General features: G+C 38.7%; 2 protein-coding genes across 5 annotated transcripts in view; one reads left to right on the top strand and one right to left on the bottom strand.

Annotated features, from left to right (window-relative positions):
* The window catches only part of SH3GLB1 (SH3 domain containing GRB2 like, endophilin B1), a 37163-nt gene extending 28678 nt beyond the window's left edge, over nt 1–8485 (bottom strand). For 2 of the 3 annotated variants that reach the window (XM_034653818.1, XM_034653819.1), the window contains exon 1: nt 8223–8485. In XM_034653818.1, the coding sequence (XP_034509709.1) occupies nt 8223–8294 (72 nt within the window). In that variant the 5' untranslated portion in view covers nt 8295–8485. The remainder of the gene's footprint in view (nt 1–8222) is intronic. The other variant, XM_034653820.1, reaches the window with a different exon arrangement.
* A 125-nt stretch (nt 8486–8610) lies between these two features.
* ODF2L (outer dense fiber of sperm tails 2 like) overlaps nt 8611–16321 on the top strand; it is a 312052-nt gene continuing 304341 nt past the window's right edge. For both annotated transcript variants that reach the window (XM_034653817.1, XM_034653816.1), the window contains exon 1: nt 8611–9368. The gene's annotated coding sequence lies outside the window, so the exon portion shown is untranslated. The remainder of the gene's footprint in view (nt 9369–16321) is intronic.

Here is a 16321-nt window from a genome sequence, read left to right as displayed (position 1 = left end):
AGGGTCTTGTTCAGGGTCTAGAAATAAACACCTCAATAGCTTTTGTAAAGCCTTAGGTCTTTTTGAGACTGGCCTGTAGCCAAGCCCTCACCCAGTGGGTGGAATGGAGAACAGCACTTCCAAAACTATTGCCTAAGCCCACAATTTTGCAGTCTACTGTAACTGAGGATAGGAATAGGAGATGCATTGGGCAAAAGATCAAAACCCTGATGCCAAGGTCAGTTGGGTAACTACTGCAATTTCACTTGTAAGAGAGAACAGATCCCTAAAGATTTAAGGCTATAGACCTTCAAAGAGGGATAGATTAGAATTTCACATGTTTGAAGTCTAATGGTTAAATAGATTCTCTCTCAGAGAAAGCAACCAATAGAAGGGAAAGAAAAGGGGGAATATACCCAGGTGAACCTCACCTATAAAGGATGATCTACCAGTAGAGAAAAATTATTAACTTAGCATCTTAATAAGAAAGCATACATATTTGTTTATTCGATTCATTCCTTTAACAAATATTTATGAAGCACCTTCATATGTGCCAGGCACTATTCTAAGCACAAGGGTTTCAGCAGCCAGAAAAAAAAGACAGGTTTCTGCTCTTAGGAAGCTTCCATTTTAATGGGGCAGACAACCCAATAATTTGATAACAGGGATACAAAGATAAAAAGACAGTGGATGCAGGACTGATATAGGTGGTTCTATTATTTCTTGAGTGAGTGACTGAACAATTAACTGGATGAATTAATGAATTTGAGTACAGAGGAAGGAAGAATTCAATCTGCAGGGAGAGGGGGAAACAGAAGAATCAGGGAAGGCTTCAAGGGGAGGGAGATATGCAACCTGGGCCTGGAAGGGGGAAAGAGGAGTGTGAGCGCGAGATGTGAGTGGTTAGAGAAACAGCTTCTCTGAGAAGGTTACAGCTGACCTGAGAGTGAACAATAAGAAATGAGGGATTCTAAGGGAAGGGTATATGCCTAACTATTACCTAAACAATATAAACTTCCAGGCCTATTTTCTTCAGTACATAAAATCATGTTAAACTTTAACAGATATTTTAGAAACGCTGGAATTACAGGTACAGTCTAGAAATTACTTAAAAATGTTTATAAATAGCAATTTATAAACCGTAGTTTATCAGTAAGTTTATCTAACACAAGTTAGGTTTCGGGGCAAGTTTTCTCCCTGTATTTCAGAGAACCAACAAATAGAAAGTTATTTATTTGGAAAATAAAATATTTCAAACTTCACGTCAGAAGTCCCGTTTGCTTAATTAATATTTTATGATTCTCATTTTACTACCTTACAGTATCTTTCATTAAATACTTTGCTTTTTAGTGAAAAGACAGTGTGAAGTATAACAGCGCAAAACTCAGTATTTGCAACAAGTCATTTTGTATGAGTCTGAGCAAGAAATAAAGTAAACCTATCAACACAGTAAGGAGGTTTTTAGTATTTTAGTTCAGAAGGGTAAAAAAACCCAAAAATATAAGGAATGCTTAAGTTGGAGTGAGATAAAGTCTGATTATAGAAAATCAGTTTAGAAAACAGCAGTTCTGTAGGAAAGCCCATGTGAGCAGTGCATTAAGTACCAATAATAAAGTCTGATATTTACCTGCATTGTCTTAGAGTAAAAACGGTTGCTATTATTTTACTCTACCTAACTCTGTGCTTTGAATTCCAGTATGTTATATATGATCTTGTTTTATCTTTTGTTTTTAATGTTTTCTTTTCTCAATAAGATCATTCATAAGAACTTTTTTTTTAAACTTCTGTATTTTAAGTGTCAGGGCTTAGTATAGTTTAGAAAATGCTATATACTAAGCTGTGCATTTTATATCAAATACTCCATAAAAATCCCTTTATAATTTATAGGTAAGAATCAAAACTTTATTGATGAACATTTTGCCTAAGGTGTCAGTGTCGTGTTTCAATCTCACATGTTTATTCAATCACAGTCTCATTACACTATAAGACTTCCAGTAAATACTTGCTGATTTCAAGAAATTAATATTTTCTATTACTATTATACAAATATATTTCAGTTCTTCCTTGCCCTTGTGTCTTTGTTCACAGCACTCTGGTCAGCTGGATCTTATAGCTCACCTTGGCTTCCTACATGTATTCAATAATCATCAAATTAAGGGTAACTTTAATCCTATCTGGAATGAACAAAAAAAGGCGGGGGTACAGAAAAACACTGCTAATGTTATCATATATTTAAGTTGAAATTATACATTTAAATTTTATTAAATACATAATTATAAAAGACACAGTATCTCCCAAGATTTTATTGTGGGGGTTTAAGGATTTCTTTCCATCATTAATCAGAAGGTATGACATACTAAGTTAACAATATAGTATCATATTTAAAACACACATTTTTCTCTAACACACTTTAAGAAAGCATCTACTATAGAAAATGATGGGTTATATCAACTAAATTTAGGTTTAAATTGTTAATCAAAATAATGGGGTATGTATTTTCTTCTATTGTATGTGAGATTATAATCAGCACACAACATGGTTCTTGCCATCAAGGATTTTATGATCTCGAGAAACAAAATGATAATAATGGTACATTTCTGAGCAAGACAAAAGACCTTTTCTTTCTTTAAAAAAAAATCCTTTCTCTAAATACCAAAAATTTAAAATTCTACTCTTAAAAGTTTTAGCTTTCAACATATTTAAGTCCAAAATCATTACTGTTTGTAGTCTCCTAACAGCTGTTAAAAAACTATAGTTGACTTTAAGCATTTTAATGAATGTTTAGTAGTTTTAATAAAAACCTTTGTGAAAACAATCTACAATTAAAGTCAGAATATGTCACAGAAATCTAAATCCAATGTGCTCCAAGACATAACTTGAAGTACAGTTCTTTCATAATTATTTCATTAGTAATACAGTAAAATGACATGAGAACAGAAAGCTTAATCCCCTCTCTATATTTTCTCTAAACATTGCCTTAAGGAAAGGACTGTCTTTGAGTCATCCACATTATGTCAGGCACTGTGATCCTGTCTTTATTACAGGATAGGCATATAACCTACAGTATGAAACATGGAGCCTAGATTCTATACCATGCTTTACCACAAAAAAGACAAGTAAAAAGGCTCTGTGATGAAAGACATCTATATAATATGAACTCTCATCATCAATTCTTTGGGTGAAGTAATATTTTAAAAGTTAGCTAAACTTCTTGGGGGAAAAATTTTTAACACAAATTCTGATTATGATGTATTAGTAAACTGTAAAGTAGATCCTTCTGAACTTATTCTCAATTTTGGCTGCTCCTTGGAATTACCTGGGGGAGCTTTCCAAAACACTGATGACAAATCCAATCCCAAGGATTCTACTTTAACTAGACTGGAGAGAGCCTGTAAAGATTCCTCAGGTAATTTTAAGTGCAACTAAGACAGAACTACTGTTCTAAGCTTACAGGTGATTATTTTAACATCAGGTTAACAAACCATCTTCTATCTAGTAGTTTACTAAATTAACACCAATAATACCAAGGATACGAAGTTTTGGGTAACAGTAAATATGCAAAGTTTTTACATAATGAGAAAATGTATGGACTCTGAATGTGATGTGTTTTATTTATTAGAATTTGAGAGACTTTGTGAAGTTGTTACAATTTAAAAATTCCATAAAGGAAACAGGATTTCAAAAGGGCTTGGACCAATGTTTGGCCAAGCTGGAATTCCATCCAGAGAGGATCTAACAGGAGTTAGTTGAGGGCAGCATCATATTCATCTTTACCTCTCCAGGTTAGACACACCACTGTCTGCTAATTAAATCAGGGATGAAAGCCAAGCTGGCAACTAAATTTTAAAGACTTTTTCCTTTTAGAAAATAGCTGGCACTCATGAGGTTCGTAGTATAACTTCAGTAGTCAGTTCAAAGGAAATGTTAGAAAATTAAAATGAACCTCCTAAGTAATTAAAGTGAATTTTTTTTTTTTTTTGGAAAGCATATGGTCTTATTTTAGAGACGGTGAGCAAAGTTTTACTTCAATATCAATTCTAAAGTAAAAGTGTGTTCACTTGAAACATTAATCAAATGAAGTAACAGAACAATACTTCACAAAATGGATATTTACTACAAAGAAAAAATAATTATGACAAATTGGGGTTAGACTAAGTCTTTGAAGGCAGCAACTAGGTCTCATTCATCTTCATACTTCAGTGCCAAGCACCTAGGAGGAACTCAATAAATACAGGTTGAATTAAACAGTTTAATATTTTAGACTGGCATTAGTAAATTTCAGGATCAGCAGATATGTTAGAAAAATACTAATAAAAATAACAAAATTACTTAACATGCTAAATGATTTGAGGAGTAAACTTTGCATATGGATACCCTGCCTGGTTAAAATGATATAAAAAATTTAAAAGAACAATGTTGGATATTGAAGGGGAATAAGAAACAGAGTTAATTTCTCAAGACATACAAACTTAATAAAGATGTGAAAGCCATAGAGTAACAGAATTTTATAGCTCCAAGGGACCTTACATAACAGTTCATTAGAAGAAAAATGCCACGTGATTGTACAGACTTGAAAAATGACACAGGAGTACACATCAAACTCTTGTGATCTGAGACGGACTTTAAGTTTTATCTTGAAGGAAGGAAAGACTACACAAAGAGGGAGGGGGTGGAGGGCATTCATGATGAGTTTAACTGTATGAACAAAAAGTCTAGAGCTGAAAAAGTACAAGGTATTTTGGAAATTAAAAAATAATTTGATAGGAATACAGTATTTATATATGAGCGAGAGAAAAGACAAGGCTGGAAAGGAGTATGTAATGCTCAGCTAAGAAGTCTGGACCAAAAAGACAGATACTAAGAATAAATGGCTTTTAAGACATTAATAAAGTAACAATTTATGGAGGACAAATTACCTGATGCTTTTGTATTCTATTATTTTGAGGGAGTTAAGAATAACAAAAGCACCCAAACAGACTGTTAAGGAATGATTATTCCTATTGATTATACATTTTTACCTCAACGTGCTTTCAAAGTTGCAAGGCATATAAACAGATTTTATGAGAGTAAAGTGATGAAACCCATTTGTATGTTTAATAGTTTTTCTAAGACAGGGAATGTTTACTTAACCCAAAAATTTTTAAATAAAAATTTTTAAAATTTTTAATGAAAAAAGATATGGCAGTTGGCCACCCAAAGAATGGCTTATTCCTTAAGGTATAATTTGATTTGAATACAAATTATTATTTAGAAATGTGAAAGCTGAATTCTATTCCCACTGTTCTTATTGCTTATAATGAGTAACTGGCATAGCTCTTACCCTATTCTTAGCATGAAACTTGGCATTTGATACTGCACTGATGTCAACACAATTTAGACTGGGAATTCAGTTATTGACTAAATACTAAAATGACAAAGCAGTGTTTTTGTTGAAAATTACAAGACAACATTACAAATTTCACGTGTTACATTTTGGAGTTAATTTTTTTCCCTTACATAATAAAAAAAAAAGTACTGTGCAAAACGTCAAACATTATACTGAAACTCAACTTTCTAACGTCAACATTCTGTCAATGTTTCAACTACTCTCCTTTTCTCTCCTCTGGAATATTTTAAAGCAATCCTCAGACATGATATAGTTTATACATGAATATTTCATAATCTATTTCTAATAGATACAGACTTAATAATAAAAAGGCATGTTGAAGGAGTCTGTTCCTCCTGAAATTTTTACCTTCTCAGTAAATGGCTCAAGCCAAAACCTTATAGTCTTCCTTAACTCATCTTTCCTTCTCTACCCTTGAGCCAATCTGGGAGGCAATAATGAATAGATTCTGAACCTTCCCTGCTATCACTCTCACCTAAGTTATATCACTTTTTGCCCATCCTATGGCTACAGTTCCATAACTGATGTCCCTAGTACCCCAGAACCTCAGAGTCTTTGCACTTTTTCCTTCTGCCTAAATTGCTTTTCTTCCAAAAAACTGGAACTGTCACTTCCCTGAGGTCTTTTGGAATTTGATCCTATTGTAAAGGCTTGCCATGATCATTAATGTCTATACAACATGGCAAAAGCTGCTCCCCTCCCCCCCCCCGCCTTTTTCTCCATCACCTGATGTATTCACTGCTAGATTATAAACTCCAGGAGGGCAGAGGTTTTGTTAATTTTATTCACTGCTGTATCACCAGTGTCCAAAACAGTGTAAGGCAGACACGGAGTAGGCATGAAAATATTTAATACTGAAAACTATTTGACAACTCACCAGATTAGGACAGACTTTAAAAACTAAAGAATCTGAAACAAATAATTAAAATTCATCTAGGAAGTACATCTTTTGAGAGCTTTGCTAGATTTTTTATATCAAGTCTATCGACAATTTAAATCAAATTCTAGTACATGAGTCTGTCCTATTTAAGCACCGTGGATTATGCACCTGAAAATATACCTGTCTTTAAAAGTGTCATTATAATGTCAAATTTCCACTCAGCAAACAAAATCATTGGGAATCAGCAATAAAACAAACACCAAAGGCCTCTTTTCAGTTAACATTCTCATAAATCAAATTCATTTCAGACCTTCAACCACTCATTCTTCTTGCTCCACATCTTTGAACTACTAAAAGTAGGTTAACTTAAATCAACAAATTATTTTAACCGTACAGTTCAATGTCTTTACAATATAGCTTATATTTTCAAGGAGAATGGGGAGATGAGGGTTAAGGCAGCTAGCTTATTACTTACTATGCAGATTTTGGAACTGAGAAATCAAGACCTAGAAGGAATTTCCCATGCCTTAAGTGCTATCTGCTTAAGTGTTACTGAAATGCTCAGATTGTAGTACTAGATGATCTTTAAGGTCTCTCTAACCTGTAACATTCTATTATTCTGTATCTGCAAAGCCTGCACTGGAAGAGAGAAGCCTCTTGCAATGAGTAGTAGATCAGACAGCACTTGGCTATTTACTAGTCATGCAAGTTAACCAAGTTTCTTAACCTCTCTAAGGCTACTTCCTCATATATAAAAGGAGTTAATAACATCTATCCGGCAAAATTACAGAAAGGATAATAGGTAATCTGTCAAATACCTTGCAAATGTTTGACAGTTTTTTCACAATACAGGCAGCTATTACCTTGTTCTAGTTCTACCACTTCTCTGCAAAGAGCAAAGCAATGTAAGATCAACTATACCGATAAAATTGGGATAAAGGAGACAAGTAAAGTAGTAAAGGCAGGACAACTGATTTACATTTCAGTATCATTTTGGTATGCATATTAGAAAACTACTTTTGTTTTCTCTTTACAAAAGAGTGTTGTTGCTACTGTGCCTATGCCATTAACTTAAAGACCAGAATGTTTATTACTCATGTTGTAGTGAAATTTACATCTGTTCATAGATTTAACTGAGTTGGTATCATGTGGGTGATGACTGCGGAAAACTGTCCAAGTTCCCTAGACTGATACTTTGGGGAATGCCGCGAGATAACTAAATTTCCCCCTTAAAGTGTATTTGAAACACAAAACTCTGACAACAGACATAACACGAGTCTCCCCCTCCCCCCTCTCCATGTCCTACTGCCGGTGCTTCCCATTTTGAGAATGAGTGGGAACCCCCAAACTCCAGACTTCCCGAGGCCTCGGTGGAGTACGGACGCCAACTGCTGATCTCCATTTCACCCGCGGACTGCCTAAGCCCTGGACTGTCCTTTCAGGGAGAGAGAGGGCTGGAAGGAATTGTGTTGGCAGCTCTCTGGGTTCAGGGGCAGGAAAAGGAAACTTCCTTCTTGGACTCCGCGGGGAGAGTGAGGGAGACGAAAGGAAAGGGTGGGGGTGGTGCAAGAAAGGTCTGTCTCTCGGTTACCGCGCGGGACTCGCAGGGTTCTCGCCCGCCCCGGGAGGGCGGCCACACCAGCACCGTCGCCGTGGGGCCAGAAAGGCCGGCGGTGCTGTGTCTCGGCGCGGGGCCGAACTCTAAATGTCCTTCAGAGGCGGGGGAAGCTCTCGGCCGGGTCCCCACCCCGCCTCGCTTCCGGGGAAGCGGCGGTTGAACGGGAGGGGGACAGAAAACGGCCGCCGGACCCAGAGGGGCACCAGGCCGCGCTCATCAGCCAGGCCTCCGGCCGCAGGCCTGCCAGCCAGTCAGTGAGGCGGGGTGCGGAGAGCGACGCCGCCTCGGGCGGCCACTCCTTGGCCCTTTCGGGCGCCGACGCCCATTCCCCACCCCCGCCCCTCGCCCCACCGCGGTACCTGCACTGCACGACTGAGGAAGGTGCCCGCGTCGGCCGCCAGCTTCTTCACGTTGAAGTCCATGATATTCATCCTGGGCGGCAGCCGGGAGAAGCGGGCGGCAGCCGGGAGAAACTGCCGGCTGACCTAGCGGGGAGGCGCCGCGGCCGGGCTGGGGCGCCGGGCGAGAGTGGCTTGGGCAGACGTGGTAGGTGGAGGGAGGCGGCGCCAGCCCCGTCACCGCAGCTGTCGTTTCCGTGAAGGGGAAGCGAGAGGGTGGGGCGGGGGAGAGAACGAGCGCCTCGGGGCGGGCCGCGCGCCCGGGAGGCGGCGGCGGCCGAGACGCACGGCCTGCTCCGCCGGGAGTGGGGCGTTAGCGTTGACACTAGCCGCGGTGGGCGTACAGGACACTGACGGACTGGTATCCGCCGTGTGGGGCGGGGTCTCGGACGGAGGAAGCCGGCGCCGGCCGCGGGGTGGAGCCTTTTCAGAGGTTATCGCGGGAACAGCGACCCCTTCTGGATCGCCGCGGCGCAGTCGCAGGGCGCGCCGGAAGCTCGGCTAGCCGCACGGGAGGGAGAGTCACTTTAGCCCCGAGAATGGATTCTGGGGGTCGTACCGCTGCTGTAGGTTTGCGTTTAAGCTCCTGAAAACTAAAAGCAGAGACAACCCAAATGCCCCTTTTTGTTTTAAGAAACAACTTGAAAATTGTGGTATAGAATTACATTATCTGTGAAATTAGAACCAACAGCTCCCTATCATCTTGTAGCACCCCGCGCCCCGCTTATCCCGGACGCCTGGTGGCACTCGGCGAACGTTTGTTGTTAGAATGGAATTGAATTTATATTCCCCACTGAGTCTGTTGTTCATTCAGCATTACTGAGAATCTTCTTTGTACCAGGACTGAATCAGGTGCTGAGATACCATGCTGAACAACGCTGTCCCTGGCCTCAAGGAGCTCTCAGTTCGGTTACCTGACAACCTTCGGGGACATCTCCACCCCCACCTGAAGCTCTGTTAACTGTTTGCTGCTACAGGGACTTTCTAACTGTCTTAAGGCAGCAGGCACACCCTGGATCACGGAAGCAACACTGGATGCCTACTGGGTGCAAAGTGCGGTGACGGGACACGAAGTGCCAGGTGGAGGACGTAAAGAAGTGTAAAATGGTGAGTGAGATAGAATAACTCTTAGCCCTTAACATTCAGTCTGGGGAATTTTAATAACAAGTGAGAATATGATGTGAAATCTGTTCAAGAGCCCATGATTCCAAGTAACTTCCTAAGCATCTTTCATGATACCAACCTACGCTTGAATTAAGTTAAAACGTTAAAACAGGTGCTAGCACAGAGGGGAGAGACGGTATTTCAAGAATAAGAAAACACTCCATGTTATTTTTTGTCATCGTGCCCTTTTGTTACATTAGCGCTGGGAAAATGCAGGCCCAGCAGGCAATGAAATGAGCTCATTTTTGTGCTTTTGTGTTTTACTGAAGCAGTCACAGAAGCAGTAGCTGTTGTTAAAGGCTGAAAGATTAGTTCCTAAAGACATAAAGAACAGCAGATACGTGTAAATTTTTGTGTTCTTTTATTTATTTATTTTATGGTGGTGACAGAAACAATCACTTCTTTCTAAGGTAATGCCAAAAGAATGAGTCTCCAAGACCAAAACTACTCCATGTATCTTTCATCTTAACCTATTTTCCCAGAAAGATGAAAAAAAGAAATATGTAATCAGGAATCTTGTTTTTCATTTATTGTCCACTTTAGATTTTTATGTGGAAAAGCACTTTCTCTCTTTCCAGACATCTGTCTTCACAATAAGTATATTTGCCATAATCTATGTCCTTCTATCTTAGGATCACAAAACTCTGTCCACCGTTAATAGAAAAAATTCTGAATCCTCTTCTTCAAACATGTAGATCTTCCTAACTTGAAAAAAATTTTTTTTCACTTCTTCCTGTTGAGCCCATTAGAGCTGTTTCCCTTGTTTCACTGACAAATTCATAAGACTCATGTATCGCCTCTATTCCCTTACTATCTGTTTCCTGCCTATTTCAATGCAGTTGACTTCTATGCTATAACTACACCTAAACAGCATTCTTGAGGTTGCCAGTTATCTTCTTGATAAACTCATCGGCTCTTTCTTAGACTTCCACAGTGACTCTACTTACCGCCTTCCCAATGATACGCCCCTTTATAGGCCCTTATTATTTCCTGGTTTTCCCTCTACCTCCTGGACTTGTCCATTCTATTCTGCTGGCACTTCTGATGGCTTTGCTGTAGGTATTCCTTAATTTCATGTTTAGCACTTTTTTAGTTCACTTTTCTTTGATCAGTTTGTTTCTTAATCATGACTTCAGTTACACCACTTCATTCTTTTATGCATTCATTCAGTAAATATTTTTTGGACATCTGTGTGCCACATGGTATTATTCTTGTGGCTAGGGATATAGTAGGCAACAAGACAGAACAACCCTTGCTCTCATGGGATTTTATAATTAATCTGCTAAGTCAGAAGTTGAATAAGTGTGATGAAATGCTAATGAGGAATCCAGAGTGCTTTTAAATGTTCACTTCCAGCCTGTACCTAGTAACCTGAATTCTAATTTGGAGGTTTGGTCTTCCTGTAAGGGTTCTAGATCACCTTTTAATGCTTTCTTTTTCTGTCCACTATACTAACTTCTTACTCCAATACAAAGTATTATGGAAGCAATATTTTAAAGATCATATGAAGGGCTGAATACCTGAAATCTTCCCCCAAATTTTTAGCTTAAAAAAATAAAAATCTTTATAAAAATGGTATTGTAGGTAGTATGATATGCATTTTAATTTGGGTTTTTTTTTTTTTTTGCTAGTGGCTGACAAGGTGTTCATTACCTCATGTCTAGACCAATGACATCTAAAGTGGAAGTATATATACTTCATTGGGGTGTGCAATATGACCCACTGGAATGCAGAACAAATATTAGAAGTTTGGTTTGTATCTTATCTAACAAATAGGAAAAATTTATTTCATTAATTTTTTCATAAATATGGATTGACACTGGTGTCCTTACTTTGCATTTATCATTTAGACACATGTCACAGATAGTAAATAAGGTATCCTAAGGGAAGAATGGGAATTTCACAGCTTGGAAGAGTTGAAATTAGTAATTTCCTTCAATTATTTGCATCAGCATATGGTAACATAATACAGTGTGGCTGCTTAAGTGTATTTGTAGATGATATTATCCATCCAGTTTTAACTAAATAAACCTCCACAAAAATGGGCAAGTGGCCTAAACAGTTTTCCCCACCCTCTTGTACTGTTGGTGGGAATGCAAACTGGTGCAGCCAGTCTGGAAAATAGTATGGAGGTTCCTCAAAAAGTTGAAAATAAAACTAGCCTATGACCCAGCAATCGCACTAGTAGGTAAGTACAAATCTGTACAAAAATACGGATTCGGAGGGGTACATGCACCCTGACTTTGGGGAACATTTTATTTATTTATTTATTTATTTATTTATTTATTTATTTATTTATTTATTTAAGGTGGAGAGAGTGAGTGAGTGAGAGAGCATGGTACACCAGTGGAGGGGGGCAGAGGGAGAGGGACAAGCAGACTCCACACTGAGCACTGAGCCCAATGTGGGGCTCGGTCCCACAACCCTGAGATTATGACCTGAGCTGAAACCAAGAGCCGGTTGCCCAACCAGCTGAGCCACCCAGGTGCCTCCACTCTGATGTTTATAGCAGCATTATCAATAATAACTAACTATGTGAAGAGCCCATATATCCCATCGACTGATGAATGGATGAAGAAGATGTGATATATATCTACAGTGGAATATTACACAGCCTTCAAAAGAATGAAATCTTGCCATTTACAATGATGTGGATGCAGCTTAGAGTGTATTATGCTAAACTAAATAAGTCAGAGAAAGACAAATACGATATGTGGAATTTAAGAAACTTATATGTGGAATTTAAGAAACAAAACAGATGAACATATGGGAAGAAAAAAAAGAAAGGGAAGCAAACCACAGGAGACTCTTAATCATGGAGAACAAACTGAGGTTTGATGGAGGGAGGTGAGTGGGGAATGGGCTAAATGGATGATGGGTATTAAGGAGGGCACTTGTTATGATGAACACTGGGTGTTATATGTAAGTGATGAATCACTAAATTCTTCTTCTGAAACCAATATTACACTATATATTAACTAAATAGGATTTAAATAAAAATTTGAAAAGGAAAAGAAAAGAATTTCCCCAAAGAAACCATCATTAAAGGTAAGTAAACAAGAAATGCCAGAGTTGAATATATCAAGAAGGCTGTTGATAATATGGATTAAAAGATGATTAAAACTTGGTTCCAACTTTGAAGGAAATCAGAATCTAGTGGGGGAAACAGATTTGTAAAGTAAAACACAATGTGAAAACTATAACCGTAAAAGTTTGTATAAAATTGGGCTAGAGGGGCTCCTGGGTGGCTCAGTTTTTTGAGCATGGGACTCACGGTTTTGGCTCAGGTCATGATCTCAGGGTTGGGAGATCAAGCCCTGCCCTGTGATGGGCCCCGTGCTCAGCAGGGAGTTTGCTTGGAATTCTCTCTCCCTCTGCCCCTCCCCCTCCACTCGAATGTATTCTCTATCTCTCTCTCTCTCAAATAAATAAATAAATCTTAAAAAAAATTTAAAAAAGATTGGGGGACAGTGAGAGGAATGGAGTATTAGCTAACAGGATAATAGAAGTGATAATTAAGACTTCTGGCTGGCTTTTGCTTGAATTCATTGGAAAATTGAAGTTTGTGGGTAGGGAGATGATTAGACTTAATTTAGAACATGTTTTGGGTAGTGTGGATAATGAACTAGGGAAGGGCAAAGACAGATAGGAAGACCAATTAGGATTCTGTTGCCGTAACTTACCCTGTACTCTGCTATATTGAAATTTTGATTCAGAAATCTCATTTTGACCAAAATTCCCTCTCATTTGATCTCTCTCATTCCTTTGCTCATTTAGTGTGTTCTTACTATCATCAAAGCGTGCAGGCCCATGCCTCATTACTGTTATACCAATTTTTAACTCTCACTAGCACTCTAGGTTCCCTCTATCCTTCTGAGCCATCAACCTACATTCCCAAATGAATGTTTTCTCTGTTCATGCTGTCAAACTGCCAAGCATTGTTAGGGAAAATTGCACAACCTTGTAGATGGATGCTATTACCAATGCATGATTTCCCATTTCCATTGAACCTTTATAATTGCCTAGAAGTGCTTTTACTTCTTCCTAATGAACGCCTTTTCACACTCGCAGACCCTACTGTAAAACTTTGCCACTCCCATTAAGATGCCTGCTTTATTCTCATATGCCCTTATTCTCAGCCTTTGATACTTTTTCCTTCCAGAGGGTCTATATGTCATCAAGCTATTTGGCAGGAGCTCCTTCATCAAATTCCCATATTTCCACCTTTTGTCCTTTCCACACACCCTGCACACCCATCGTTATTGCCAGATGGTTCGAAGGAAGAGGTATCCCAGGTGTTCTCTTCTGAGTCAAAGTACTGCTCTCTTAATCTTGGCTGTACATTGCTATCACCTGGAGAGTTTAAGCAACCACAGATGCCTCAACCCCTTCCCCCGGAGTGTGGACCAGGCATTGGGATGTTTAGAAGCTCCTTCAGGTGATTCTAATGTGTGCCCTAGGCTGAGAAAGAACTCATCATCCTCTGAAAACTTGCTCCCTGGTCTCCAGCCTATGCTTGTAGGCAGATTCCCTTTCTCTTACTGGATTGAGTCCCTCAAAGGCAGCAACAATTTCTTATTCATTCTTATAGTTTTATGGTCTACATTCCTGGCAACATAGTGGATCCTCAATTTGTTAAATGAATAAAGTGATCAAATCAAGATGTATACAGTTCTTTTGTGGGCCCTCCTCTCCAATCTAAACGTTCAACTACAGATTGAATATTTCTGGTGCTGAGCCTGTTTAGTTTGCTTTTCTTCCTTTTTTTAAAAAATATTTTATTTATTTATTTGAGAGACAGAGCGAGAGAGAGAGAGCCCACAAGGAAGAGCAGAGGGAGAGGGAAAAGCAGGCTCCCCTGCTGAGCAGGGGGTCCTCACGGGGCTCGATCCTAGGACCCTGGAGTCATGACCTGAGCTGAAGGCAAACGCTTAACAGAGTGAGCCACCCAGGTGCCCCTAGTTTGCTTTTCTTGAAATTGTTTTTCTTCTTGGGTTTCCTGTAATGATAAATTGAATTATATGCACCAAGTCACCTAAGCTAAAAATCTGAGTCCCCTATGATTATTTACTCTTATTTCTCATATGCAATTGATCAAGTCCTGACAATTTTTTAGCAGAATTATTTCCCATCTTCATCTTCCTTTTTTTTTAAAAAAAAAAGAGGTATAATTGACATTCCACATTATATTAGTTTCAAGTGAACAACATAATGATTCACTATGTAGAATCGGTTACAAAAATTTTTTTTCTTTTTTTTAAAGATTTTATTTATTTATTTGACAGAGATAGAGACAGGCAGTGAGAGAGGGAACACAAGCAGGGGGAGTGGGAGAGGAAGAAGCAGGCTCATAACGGAAGAGCCTGATGTGGGGCTCGATCCCACAATGCCGGGATCACGCCCTGAGCCGAAGGCAGACGCTTAACCGCTGTGCCACCGAGGCGCCCCCCCCGATTTTTTTTTCTTATGAGAACTTTTAAGATCTATTCTCTTTGCAGCTTTCAAATATGCAATATAGTATTTTTAACTATAGTCACTATGTTGTACATTACATCCCCATTACTTACTTATTTTATAACTTGAAGTTTGTAACTTTTGGCCTCTTTCACACATTTCTTCCCTGTGGTCCCCTCTGGCAACCACCAATCAGTTTTCTCTGTGAACTTGGGTTTGTTGTTATTGTTGTTTTAGATTTCCCAGATAAGTGATATCATATGGTATTTGTTTTTCTCTGTTTGATTTATTTCACTTAGCATACTAAGTCCATCCATGTTGTCACAAATGGCAAGATTTTATTCTCCTTATGGATGAATAATATTCCGCTGTGTATATGTGTATATGTGCCACATATCATATTTTTTTTAAGCATTCATCCATTGATGGACTCTTAACTTATTTCCATATCTTGGCTATTGTAAATAATACTGTAATGAAGGAACATGGGGGTGCAGAAATCTTTTTGAGTTAGTGCTTTCAGTTTTTTCAGGTAAATACCCAGAAGTGGAATTGCTGTATCATATAGTACTTTTTTTAATTTTTGGAGAATCTCCATACTGTTTTCCAGAATAGCTATACCAATGTACATTTGCACCAACAGTGCACAATGGTTCTCTTTTCTCCACATCCTCGCCAAAACTTGTTATTTCCTGACTTTTGAAAATACCCATTCTAACAGGTGTGAAGTGGTGGTTTTGATTTGCATTTCCCTGATGATTAATGATGTCGAGCACCTTTTCATGTATATGTTGGCCATCTGAATATTTTCTTTGGAAAAATGTCTACTTAGATTTTCTGCCCGTTTTTTAATTGGATTTTTTTTTTTTTTGCTATTGAATTGTTTGAGTTCTTTATATATTTTGGATATTAACGCCTTATCAGACATATGACTTGCAAATAATTTCTCCCATTCAGTAGGTTGTCTTTACATTTTGTTAATGTTTTTCTTGCTATGCAAAAGCTTTTTAGTTTGATATAGTCCCACTTGTTTATTTTTGCTTTTGATGCTTTTGGTGTCAGGTTAAAAAAAAAAAAAATCATCACCAAGATCTGTGTCAAGGAGTTTACTGCCTATGTTTTCTTCTAGGAGTTTTATAGTTTCAGGGTTTTTTTTTTAATGTTTTTTTATTATATTATGTTAGTCGCCATACAGTACATCCCCGGCTTCCGATGTAAAGTTCCATGATTCATTAGTTGCGTATAACACCCAGTTCACCATGCAATATGTGCCCTCCTTACTACCCATCACCGGCCTATCCCATTCCCCCACCCCCCTCCCCTCTGAAGCCCTCAGTTTGTTTCTCAGAGTCCATAGTCTCTCATGCTTCATTCCCCTTCTGATTACCCCCCCTTTCTTTATCCATTTCTTCCCCTACCAATCTTCCTAGTTCTTATGTTCC

This window comes from Ailuropoda melanoleuca, chromosome 2 (assembly GCF_002007445.2).
Source record: "Ailuropoda melanoleuca isolate Jingjing chromosome 2, ASM200744v2, whole genome shotgun sequence".
Classification (NCBI taxonomy): Eukaryota; Metazoa; Chordata; class Mammalia; order Carnivora; family Ursidae; genus Ailuropoda; species Ailuropoda melanoleuca.
This window is presented reverse-complemented; position numbering and strand designations above follow the sequence as displayed.